Source organism: Acipenser ruthenus, chromosome 2 (assembly GCF_902713425.1).
Source record: "Acipenser ruthenus chromosome 2, fAciRut3.2 maternal haplotype, whole genome shotgun sequence".
Taxonomy (NCBI): domain Eukaryota; kingdom Metazoa; phylum Chordata; class Actinopteri; order Acipenseriformes; family Acipenseridae; genus Acipenser; species Acipenser ruthenus.
In genome coordinates, this window is record NC_081190.1 from 65,030,439 (window position 1) to 65,043,174 (window position 12,736).

General features: G+C 39.8%; 1 protein-coding gene across 1 annotated transcript; it reads left to right on the forward strand.

Moving 5' to 3' along the window:
* Positions 1-1,136: 1,136 nt before the first annotated feature.
* Positions 1,137-3,471, forward strand: LOC131700636 (cyclin-dependent kinase inhibitor 1C-like). Its single transcript, XM_058999179.1, has 4 exons — positions 1,137-1,202; positions 1,508-1,575; positions 1,851-1,895; positions 3,115-3,471. Exons 2-4 carry the CDS (start codon positions 1,522-1,524, stop codon positions 3,367-3,369), a joined length of 354 nt encoding a protein of 117 aa, XP_058855162.1. The 5' UTR covers positions 1,137-1,202; positions 1,508-1,521; the 3' UTR covers positions 3,370-3,471.
* The last annotated feature ends 9,265 nt before the right edge of the window (positions 3,472-12,736 follow it).

A 12,736-nucleotide genomic window follows, 5' to 3' on the forward strand; every position in this document is an offset into this window, starting at 1 on the left:
GAGATGGGAGAGTGTGGAACAACACAAGATTGGCTGGCAAGACCTATGGTCAATGGAACAGAGCAGGATCAGTTTCCTCATCAGGTCAACATATGATGTTCTCCCATCACCACAGAACCTAAACCTCTGGGTAGGAGAGGACTTTGTGTTCATCACCTGCACCATTAAGGCACATTTTGACAGGATGTAAGGTGGCTCTTAGCCAAGGACGGTTTACTTGGCGCCATGACGAGGTGCTGCAATGTTTGGCCTTAGCATTGGAAGACAAGCGTAACATGACCAATAAGTTGCCACAAGGTCCATCAAAACATTACACACAAAAGACAACATTCCTCCGCCCAGGAGAGCAACCACCAAGAAAAGGTGTTAAAACCAATCCTCGGCCAGGACAACCGGAAGCTGCAAGAGACTGGAAAATACTGGCAGATGTTGGTCGCTCAATCCAGATGGATATCATGCTGATGCGCTGGGGAGACCGCACTGTGGTTGATCCCCGGAGCCAGCATCGCAGCCGTTGTGTGTGCTGATGCACCAGGGAGGCAAATAATCTGATCCCTGGAGCCAGCATTACACTTTAGCCATCAACACCAGACAGTAGGAGATCTACATCATCATATGGAAGGAAACACAAATGGACAGACACAGATGGATCACATTAGTTTACTGTAAAGCTACGTCTTATTTGGTGCTTATCTTGGCGAGAGCCGAGTTCAAATCAGCATGAAGTTTTAACATCTACTCTCGTGTAATGGAAATCTTAACAACATACAGTACAGTATGTGGAGGGTTGACGAAAACATTTGACTTAGCTAAGTTTGCCATTAGTTGTTTTAGAAGTGCAGATGGGAAGTTTCATGTTTTGTAATAGATAATTACAATGAATGTACCTGTAGGTAATTGAGAAATATATAGATGCTATTGACTAATATCATAGATCAGCGGATTTAAACTAATTGCTATTTAATGTTTAAGCAACACATTTTCAGAGTTCATGGTTTGTTATAATTGTAATGAATCTGTTTTATCCCACTAAATAATTATCATTCACAATATATGAATCATAAGACTATACAATAACTGTGATCTGATTGGTTCTTGATTTTTCTAAGTTAACTATAAATTGCAAAAAAACTTGAAGCAATCACAGATCGCAGGTAATAAGAGAATATTTTATTACATTCTACGTTGTTCAGGAAAAAAAGGTAAATCATTTTTGTATTAATCTGACTGTCTTGTATTTAGATTTCTAAGTTTTAATTGTCAGTTCTTGTTTAAAGTTATTTAAAGTTTATAATGGCAACTAAATACTAAAATGGAGAAAATATATAATACAAAACAGTATACCATAACAATGAGGTTTACAGATCTGAATGATACAATCATGCTAGGCAATACACACATGCAAATAATGGCAGAAATTGTTAAAGTTTCAAATACTCAACACAGTAATATTTTGTTCCCAGGACATTTTTTTAATTATGATTATTAATTTTGTTTTATCCTACAGAATCGTTTTGCACAATGAGGACTGTGATTCTGCTGATCGGCCTGGTGGGTCTTTGTTCCTGTCTTCCGGTAGGTTCTACCAATTTCAAAAACATTCAAAACAGATATATACAGTACTATAAATGCCTCAATTGTGAATGAAATTAATGGAATTCACATGGTTTTGATCTGAGAGATTGTAATTTTTTTACAAATCCCCCAATTTCTAATAAGCCTTCATTATTCAATTAAATTTCCTGTAGCTATCATTTGTTATCTAGCTTAGTCCAGCCACAGCAAATTGCAATGACATGGTGAAGTGACTTGTGAATTGCTGTTCATGAAGATCTTTTTCTGTTTAAAAGGTTTCTGAGGACCACCACATCGAAGAGCGGTCAGCAAGTCATGAAGTGAGTGCAATACAGTATTACTTCTTGCCAATGTTTTACACTCAACACACCAGAGGCTTTTACAGTAAAACCTGTTTAATAATACTCTGTCAGAGACAGAATATAATAGGATTCAACATGGCAAATTCATGATAACCACTTTGGTTAATATAAAATTATTATTATTATTTATTTCTTAGCAGACACCCTTATCCAGGGCGACTTACAATTGTAAGCAAATACATTTCAAGTGCAATAACACAATTCAGGGTGTTCAAAGATGGTTAAAAATTTGCAGGACTATAATAATTGACTGTATCACGTGTTATTTCGTTCTTCTCACACTCTGATTAATCTCAATCACATTTTTCAGTCATAGAGGTAAGAACTGTAGGTTGGTGTACAGTGTTGACATGTTTAGACACAAACACAATACAGTATACAGAACACTGCAATGAGCATAGTTATGGTTTTTAATTTTTATAATGAGTTGTACTCTAGTAGATTTTCTGGTATACGGTTATTATTATTATTAGACACAGTTGTAATTAAAGCTATGCTTAGTACTGTATTTCAGGTCCACAGGTCAGAACAGAATTATCAATAATGATAGTGCGTTTGAATGCTTATTTTGCCAGGTTAGTGTAACCGTCTTAAAGGGTTTGACTGATTATGATTAAAATTAAGTAATTCATGTATCATGTTATGTACTATACCAGTCAGTTACATAGCAACTTATCAGATTTCCAGCCTTTTCCCTCTTTTGAATGAAAGTGCAGATGGACTATATAAAATAAACACTTGTAGTTGGATTTTGAAACTCGAGTATTAACAATATAACAGTATAGCCAAGCTACCCTCTGATTTAGTCCACTAGTGCTCCCTCCTCTCTTCCTTCTCAACAGCCCTCACCGCTGCCAAACACTCTTACAATCAATCTATCTTCCTGTCCTCCTCTAACAACCCCCACTGACTTTTTCCACCTTTTCCTCTCTCCTCACCCCCCCACCCTCCCCAATTCTCATCCTTTACACCTGATGACTTTGCCTCCTTCTTCTGCTACAAAGTAGATGACATTCAGGAGCTATTCTCCAAACCATCTTCTGGATAATAATAATAATAATAATAATAATAATAATAATAATAATAATAATAATAATAATAATAATAATAATAATAATAATATATGAACTCATATTGTATGCTTGTATGCTAGTTATTTCTTATTTTTCTTCCACAGGGCTTCAGATTCAGACCATATCCACCTCCTTTCTATCCATCCATTCCATCCTACCCATCCATTCCATTCAATCCATCCAATCCATCACAAGGGAATGATCTGACTTCCTTACTTACTCTCCTTCGAATGCTTCCTTTTCTGACTCCTGTTCCCGCTCCAGCCCCTGCTCCAGCTCCAGCTCCAGCACCAGCTCCCGCCCCCGCCCCCGCTCCAGCTCCAGCTCCAGCTCCAGCTCCAGCTCCAGGAGGAGGTTAACGCGATCGAAACAGTCTGAATTATCTTAAATTATGTTTTGTCAAGACAGACTCTGTTCAGACTGTGAATTTATTAAAATAAATACATTTATCAACAGCAAAATTATTGTGTTAAGTCATTCTGTGTTACATTTCCTTTATGAAAAAAAGAATTGCTATATTTTTTTTGTAGGTTTTAAAGTTTTGTTTTTCAAAGAAAATGATGAATGAGGGTAATAGCATTGGAAAGGCCACTTACAATGTAATATAGTGTAACAGGTTTTTCACAGAAAACACTAGTTTTAGGCAGCATTACATATGATACAGGATAACTATTTACCCAAGTCATTTTAAAACTGCAGTGTTCCATAATCATGTTTACTTTAACAACAAATATAATTCAGCTGCACCCTTTGAGAATTTGTGTAGAGAATAAGAAGAAATGATCATTATTTTATAAAGTAACAATATCAAAACCATGAGAAACATTCAGCCATTGAATTTACTAAAATCCACCATACAAAACCACCACCACAACCGCCGAGTTGGTATGGAGATGAAATACTGTAGGAGGATATATCATCCATATGAAAAGTCAACAACATGGCACAATACAGGGAGTATATTTAGTTCTCTTGCTTAAAATAAAAACACAAAATAAATCTATTATGCCTTAAGATAAAATGGATTACATATCTGTATGTAGTCCAAACAAATGAAATAGGAAATCAAGAATGCGTCCCGCTCATAGAAACGTGTATGAATCTCGGCTTGTGCTCCAGTGCCTGTAACCTTTTTCCTGCGGAGGTTTACTGGCGCTAAATGCTATTCGCATTCTGGAACGAGAGAGAGAAAAGCACGCACACATCTGGAGCACAGCTATGCGCTTCAGGACAGGCAGGATTAAAAGTAGGCGTGGTTTCGCTAAAAATAGGCGCTCCCACAGATATTCGGAAAATATTCGCATTCTGAGACTCGTAAACTGCTCAGCCTGCTCAGCCTGAGAGCAGCCAGCCTAGCAGCCGTGAGTAGTAAACACAGAAGACATCCATCATTATGATTAAAACACAAACGCTGTGTGAGACAGTTGTTAGTAATAATAATAATAATAATAATAATAATAATAATAATAATAATAATAATAATAATAATAATAATAATAATAATAAATTATTAACTTCTGTGTTGGCTGTTGATTTATTTTATAGCAATGTACATGTTTACTTCTGTTTTAAATGTTTCAAACTCTATTGACTTTGGCATTTGTTTTTCGGAACTAGCAAAAAAAAAAAAAAAAAATCACGTTAATTCATTCCTCCAGTGAAGCTGCTGCAGTCACCTACTGAATGTGATCAAGCCCTATACTTCACAGGGATCCTTGTGTTTTTCTCCAGGTAAAGTCAGCCATCATCATATTACAATCCAACATGCTATGTTTGTCACTAAGCCAAGGGCTAATTACAAAACTAAGGTAGGTGCGTTATTATTATGATTGTGAAACTAAAGCTGATAAGTGTGTGGTGTCTCAAGTTTATCCATTTTTCTACAAGCACTAATATGCCTGCTTAACTGTGAAACATATGTTTTTTTTTCACTGGAGGGATTTATCTTCACATAATTGTGCAAAAGTGCTATGATACAAAACTACAAGATTTCTTAGCTAGAAGAAGCCATTTGTTCTGTATTCAAAAGTCGCCATTGTGTGAAATCAACAGAATATTTTGGGAGTGTTATGTTAACCCTTCTTTGAGTGATGGTGTTCGCTTTGCGTACCTGCAATTACTATTGTTGGTGTGCTCATCTGTGTAACTATAGAATTAAATATATCACATTTAATTTAAGATGTTACCAAATAGTGCTGGCTTTGTTTTTTGAGGGGGTTTCTAGCATTGCTGATACAATACTGTACAATCCCCCAAAACCTACTTTCACTTATTCAGCATACTTACAGCAAAGTATTATTTTTTTGGCCAGACTTATGTTTGTTGTTGAAAGGAAATTTTCTTTCGACCTTTAAAACAAATGTTATAGCTCAAACTGTAGTTGACATGTTAAATACTGTTAGCTGTGTGAGAAATGCTAGTCAAACACAAACTTTTACTTGACCAATCAGAGGTGTGTCTTTGTTCAAGCCATAGTTGCATTACAGAGTCCGTGGAACGACAATCCCCACCCACAGACAGCTACGTGGCAGAGATTTCTGTATGAGAATACATGTATTGTGGGGGTGGGTATCTCGCACTTAGCAACAAGCACGTAGATCCAGGCTACGCAGGGTTTACGCTCTTTTTTGAGAATAGACGCCGTAAGATTTGTTTTTCTGTTGCATTCCCCTTTCGTCGCTGTGTATATCACTTGCAATTATCAGATTGACAATTAATTAAACTACATTTGCACGTGGAATCATTTAGCCTAAGCATATAAAACTGGTGTGTGGCATAGTGGCGTGCAGGCAAGACTGGTCAAGGCTGCTCAAGGGCAGCAATAGCAAAACACAGACCCGGAAAGCTGCAGTTTAGGCTTTGTGCACTTTTATTCTTTCACAAACAAAACAAAAAGTTTAAACAAACAAATAATTTAAGAAAAAACAGCACCCAAGCACGGCTATCTCGGCACCTGAACTAACCTCTCTTACTGTTTAGGGTTGACAACACCTTCATTGAACCATCTCAGCCCCCAAACACACATCCCTTTGTTCTTAAATACTGTGGTGTCTTCTCCAGGAGGCTAATTGATCAATCAGTGAACACCAAACCAATTTAACTTAATTAACGTGTGGCTGTGAAAAGGGTGGTCATCTTGGCTCCAGGCTGTTCCTCTACTGAGCCAATATGGCTGCCAGCCACAAAAACACATATTTAACTGTGCTGGGCCTCTGCCCTGTCATAAGGTGTTATCTAGCTAGCCAGAGGAAACGGAGCGAGGCACACACAGAACCAGACAGCAACAACAGGAGCGACGCACACAGCTCCAAGGCAGACTACAATGGAGTAAGACACACGGTCCCAGACGAAATGGGAGTGGGGCAAGCAAGATTGGTAAAAAAAAGGTTTCAGCCCCAGGGAGACGATGTGGTGACCTGACTAATTACAGAAGCAAGCCACGAGAGAGATACTGACCAGAGACCTGTGGTGATCGGCACAGGGTTGCCTTGGCAAGGAGAGGGCTCAGAGATGGTGTACAACTGAGAGCTGGGCTGCTTCATAGAAGCTGGGTGTTGTGTTAACAGTGTTACTGACTGTGCATGCATGTGAATATTGTAACAGAGTGGTGGCAGGACCGTTCAGTGCTGTGCAGTCAGAGGCAGCAGCTGCAGCAGGAACGGGGGTGTTGTCCCTGGACTGTGGACTGAGTGTGTTAGTTCTCATTCGTTGCGTTATGTCTGGATCTGTTAGGTGTGTTTTCTGAGCTCATTTACACAAATGTATTACTTTGTTTATTATTTAATGCCTGGTTGTCTCCAGCCAGGTCCGGCTGAGCTGTATATAAGAGAGCTTGGCCAGGTTGAGGTTGTAGTGTGTTGTCGGTTCCTGACCTGTGTGCATTCCGAATAAAAGCACCTGTTCATCTTTATACACATACACAATCTTTGCTCCACCGCTGGAATCTGTTACAATATTATTATTAGCAATCTAACTTGTTTGCCTGCTGCTTAGTGATTTCTGTAAAAAACAAGCTGCGTCTGGGTGTGGAAGGGAGGGGGTTATTCACTGACACGGGAGACACAAGATTTCATTTGCAAACACCGCATAGGTGCCCAGATTTATTTATTTTACTTATTTATTTTTATTTAGTTTAGCCCGCAGAGGGCGCTGTTGTCCGTGGTCTGGATACTGCCGACAGTAAACCAGGACCACGGAGTTACCAACACAGGTATCCCAATCCGTGCACCTTCAAGTGCTCAAAAATAATAATGAAAACAGAAGGTGAAAGAAAAAGGGAAAATAAAACACAGTAATAAAACTACAAACAAAAGTGCTGCTTATGCAGTGCCCCCACTGCCTCTAAGCCGGTCAGCACGGGTCTCCGTCCTACACTCAGTTGTGCCTATACACTGGGGTTGGCCAGGGTTCCCCGTACATCTTCACACGTCCCCTCGGGTATGTATTTATTTATATTGCTCTGTGAAATTTTTTTTTTTTTTTTTTTTTATGAAAGTCTGCCCCCTCAGCCGGGCTCGCCTGCTCCTTGTTTCACTCTGGTCTCTTCTGCCAGCGACACTGTATTTCCACCAACACGGCCACCCGAGTGCACAACCAAGCCAGTTCTTATGGGCCGAGCAGTCTCCCAAGGCCCGCCCCCCAGCCACTCAGAGAGAGGGAAAGCACACACACCCTGTTCCCCACCTCTCTGTGTCATCGCCATGACCGACAGGTGGATCCCACGAGACTGCTGCCCTCTACCTGCAGTAATACGGATGCGCCAGACAGTCAGTCCAGATCTCCCCTTTTATACTGGGTAGTTACATTTCTCTTTTGTTTGTCTTTATTTTATCAGCACCATAATCTTAATGAGCCTGAGAGCCCCTCGTCCAGCTGACTGCAGCAGACCGCTACTGATTTAAAGAAGAAGCACGGAACTGCGACTGGAGCTGCTGCAACAGACTACTCAGCACTGGACTTTGGGGGAAAACATCATTGGGAGGGCTGGGTGCTAGTTGTTAATGTCTACACCCCCTTTCAAAAATTTCACCTTTTGTTGCGTTATAGCCTGGAATTAAAATCCATGAATTTTTTTTTTCATTTATCTACACATCCTACCCCACAACTTCCAAGTGAAAAAAATATTCTAGAAATCTGTAGAAAATGAATTAAAAATAAAAACTGAAATAGCTTGGTTGGATAAGTGTCCACCCCCCTTGTAATAGCAATCCTAAATTAGCTCAGGTGTAACCAATCGCCTTCAAAATCACACACCAAGTTAAGTGGCCTCCACCTGTGTTAAATTGAAGTGATTCACATGATTTCAGGATAAATTCAGTAGTTCCTGTAGGTTCCCTCTGCTAGTCAACCATGACCACCAAGGCGCTTTCAAAAGAACTCCGGGACAAAGTTGTTGAAAGGCACAGATCAGGGGATGGGTATAAAAAAATATCAAAGGCCTTGAATATCCCTTGGAGCACGGTCAAGACGATTATTAAGAAGTGGAAGGTTTATGGCACCACCAAGACCCTGCCTAGATCAGGCCGTCTCTCCAAACTTGATGACCGAGCAAGAAGGAGACTGATCAGAGAGGCTACCAAGAGGCCAATGGCAACTTTGCAAGAGATACAGGCTTTTATGGCCAAGACTGGTCAAAGTGTGCATGTGAGAATAATATCCCAAGCACTCCACAAATCTGGCCTGTATGGTAGGGTGGCAAGAAGGAAGTCATTACGCAAGAAAGCCCAACTTGAATCCTGTTTGAAATATGCAAAAAAACATTCAGGAGATTCTGTAGCCATGTGGCAAAAAGTTTTGTGGTCTGACGAAACTAAAATGGAACTTTTTGGCCTAAATGCAAAGCGTTATGTTTGGCGCAAGCCCAACACAGCACATCACCCAAAGAACACCATCCCTACTGTGAAGCATGGTGGTGGCAGCATTATGTTATGGGGATGTTTTTCATCGGCAGGGACTGGGGCACTTGTCAGGATAGAAGGGAAAATGAATGGAGCAAAGTATAGAGAAGTCCTTGAGGAAAACCTGCTACCCTCTGCAAGAAAGCTTAAACTGGGACGGAAGTTCACCTTTCAGCATGACAACGACCCAAAGCACACAGCCAAAGCTACACTGGAGTGGCTAAGGAACAAAAAGGTAAATGTGGCCAAAGTCAGAGCCCAGACCTAAATCCAATCGAAAATTTGTGGCATGACTTGAAGACTGCTGTCCATCAACGCTCCCCAAGGAACTTGACAGAGCTTGAACAGTGTTTTGTAAAGAAGAATGGTCAAATATTGCCAAATCTAGGTGTGCAAAGTTGGTAGAGACCTATCCCAACAGACTCACAGCTGTAATTGCTGCCAAAGGTGCTTCCACCAAGTATTAGCTCAGGGGGGTGGAGACTTATCCAATTATGATCTTTCAGTTTTCAGTTATAATTTTTTCTCAATAAAAACTTTTTTCCCCTTAACAGTGTGGAGTATGGTGTGTAGATAAGTGGAAAAAAATGTTAAAAAAGTTCAAGGGGATGTAGACTTTCTATAGGCACCGTATATGTATATAGGGGGCGGCGTATTTCTCTTCGTCCATTCCAATGTGCTGCATAGGCTTTAAAGGGGAATTTTAGTTTAAAGATTTTAATCTGAGTGTTTGAATACTTTGAAATATTTACTACCCCCCCCCCCCCACACACACACACACACATACATATTTTTTTTTTAAATAAACTGCTGTAAACTTTCTGCTCTGTCATCCTTGAATTATTTTTTCATTCTGTCTTGCTGTACCCTCAAAATATAAAGAACCTGATATATATTATGAAATTAATATTTAGTTCTGTCCCTTATCGCACTGAACTGGCTTAGTCTGGTTACATATTAAAAATAATTCCTTTATGTCTTCAATCTTTTAACCCATTTGTGTATGCTGCTGTTTGAGGAGGTGTTGCACCTCTGTCACATTTGATTTTACAGTTTTGGAATCTCTCTGGCATTTCGAATTCACTGGGATTCCAAATGCTGTTATCTTGCCATAACAATAGAATGTACAGTTTGGATAAACAAACAGCACAAAGCCTCAATCAGAAAAGCTGTTTTAAAAAAACATGGATTTTATCCACTCAAAAACCCTTTTGATATCAAGTTTAACTTTAAAATGTGCAATATCTTTGGGTGTTAAACTTTAGAAGTCTATGTTTAATCTGAAAGCCAGAACATAAATGGTTCGATATTAGCCCATTTGTGAGCATTTGTTTAGGTAACAAACAGTTTTTCTATTTCTAATTACAGGGCAGGTTTGTCATGGTGCAATCTTGTGCAACTTGCAAGATGTGAAAAAATGAGGCCAGCCAATTTTTGCTAATCATAGTCTTATCCATTATGAATATCTCAGGGCATTGTGGCAATAATTTCTCAAGGATTTTTCAGTGAGTGTACAAAAGGCAGATTAGCAGTAGATATTAATTAATTACCACTATAATCTTAAAGCTGCAGTATCCCACAATCATGTTAAGTCCTATACTTAATTTTGCAATATGATAAAGACTTTAACAGCAATTGGGAAAGAGTATAAAGTATCACAGCTAAGGTATCCTGCTTGTTATTTATATTCACTTTGTATATCCTTTTCTGTTTTAGTCACCACATGCCTGTGACTTTTTAAAACTCAGAAGTTTAATATCAATATGGCCTCAATACAGGTCTCAAAGTAACCAGCAACAGTCTTGCCCTAATAGATGTAAGAAATACCGTATTAAGCTCTATGTGATGTTTCTTACTGATGTATTTGTTACATTCCCAAAGGGCAGAGTGTTGCAGAGGGACAGTTTAATGGTTACACCCTGGTGTACCAGCTGGTAGGAGCTTCTTTCTGTCATCACTGGCACCTGGATAAACGTCTGTCGACTTCTGAACTCACCATCTGTTGATCTCTCTGCCTCACTTCCAACACGAAAGCTCTTTGTACAATCAGTTCTATTCAATCAAACCAATTTTTTTAAACAAATATATCTCCATCCAGGTTCTAAAATAGCTTTTTGTACCTCTGATCTATCAGTAAAGATATGATAAATCAATCAATCAATCAATCAATCAATCAATCAATATTTATTTTATATAGCGCCTTTCATAGTAGACCTCCATCGCAAAGCGCTTTACAAGATAGTGAGGAACAATGCATAATACATTAAATACAGTGAAATACAGGGCATAGTACATTAAATACAACATTAAAAAGCAATGCAAATACATTAAATACAGGCATAATAAATTAAATAAAAGGCTAGGATGTGAATTCTAAACATTGTGGATGCGTGTGTCAAGCAGAATCATATGAATAAGATGGAGTAAAAAACCTGAAATAGCAATTTAGACAACAGCTAATAACAGATACCAGGCTTAGAGAACATTAAAAACAAGAGAGAACAAGTGGGTCTTGAGAGTTGATTTGAAGCAAGCGATAGTGGGAGTTGCACGTGCTAAAGCTGGGAGAGAGTTCCAGAGAGTCAGGGCCATGAAGCTAAACGAGCACTCTGAGTCAGGCAGCAGGCCTGAGTCAGTGGACCTCAGCTTGCAGGCCGGGACATAGTGGAAATAACTGGGAAGATCCTTTTTTAGTGATTTAAAAGACAACACTGGCCTCTCATACCTCTCAAGCAACTCTTATTTTGCTAAAGACTTAATTTCGGTCAAATAAATGTTGTTGAACATGGTTCACTTTTAACCAATTAACCAATAACATTGAATGGGCACGAATGCAATTCAAGCCCACTAAATCAAGGGGCATCTCTATAATTATAGGTAAAGTAGTAGATAAAATGTTCTTCATTAATGGTGAGGCAATACCAAAAGTGTCTGAGAAGCCAGTGAAAAGTCTTGGGAGATGGTATGACGGGGATCTAAAGGACACAGTTCATGTGGGAGAAGTTAGACAACAAGCAGTGGAAGGGTTGAAGAGCATAGACAGCAGCGCTTTACCAGGCAAACTAAAACTCTGGGGCTTTCAGTTTGGTCTACTGCCGAGGTTGCTGTGGCCACTGACTGTGTATGAGGTGTCTTTGACAACAGTAGAGAAGCTTGAAGCTTTAATCAGTTCATACAGCAGGAAATGGTTGGGAGTTCCATGCTGCCTCAGCAGAGTGGGACTTTATGGTAAAGAAATACTGCAGCTACCAGTCTCCGCTCTAACCGAGGAGTTTAAGTGCGCCAAGGTCAGACTGGAAATGACATTAGTAGAGTCACGCAACAAATGCGTAAGGGAGGCAGCACCTGTGTTGAAAACTGGAAGAAAGTGGGCGGCAAAGAAAGCTGTGGAGGATGCAAAGGCTGCCCTTCGAATTGGTGATATCATAGGGCAAGTTCACCATGGAAGAGGGGGTCTTGGTCTCAGTTCAGCTCCTCCTACATGGCACAAGGTAGCCCCAGCTCAACGGAGGAAGCTGGTAGTCAATGAGGTGCAAAAGCAGGAGGAGAGGATGAGGTGTGTAAAGGCCGTTTCCCAAGCCAAGCAGGGAGAATGGATGAGATGGGAGAGTGTGGAACAACACAAGATTGGCTGGCAAGACCTATGGTCAATGGAACAGAGCAGGATCAGTTTCCTCATCAGGTCAACATATGATGTTCTCCCATCACCACAGAACCTAAACCTCTGGGTAGGAGAGGACTTTGTGTTCATCACCTGCACCATTAAGGCACATTTTGACAGGATGTAAGGTGGCTCTTAGCCAAGGACGGTTTACTTGGCGCCATGACG

Bases quoted from the DNA above. Each gene is read 5' to 3' on its own strand.
- LOC131700636 (XM_058999179.1), top strand. From the start codon at position 1,522: ATGAGGACTGTGATTCTGCTGATCGGCCTGGTGGGTCTTTGTTCCTGT. The intron at 1,576-1,850 runs GTAGGTTCTACC...TCTGTTTAAAAG, and splicing joins GTCTTTGTTCCTGTCTTCCG to GTTTCTGAGGACCACCACAT. The intron at 1,896-3,114 runs GTGAGTGCAATA...TTTCTTCCACAG, and splicing joins AGCGGTCAGCAAGTCATGAA to GGCTTCAGATTCAGACCATA.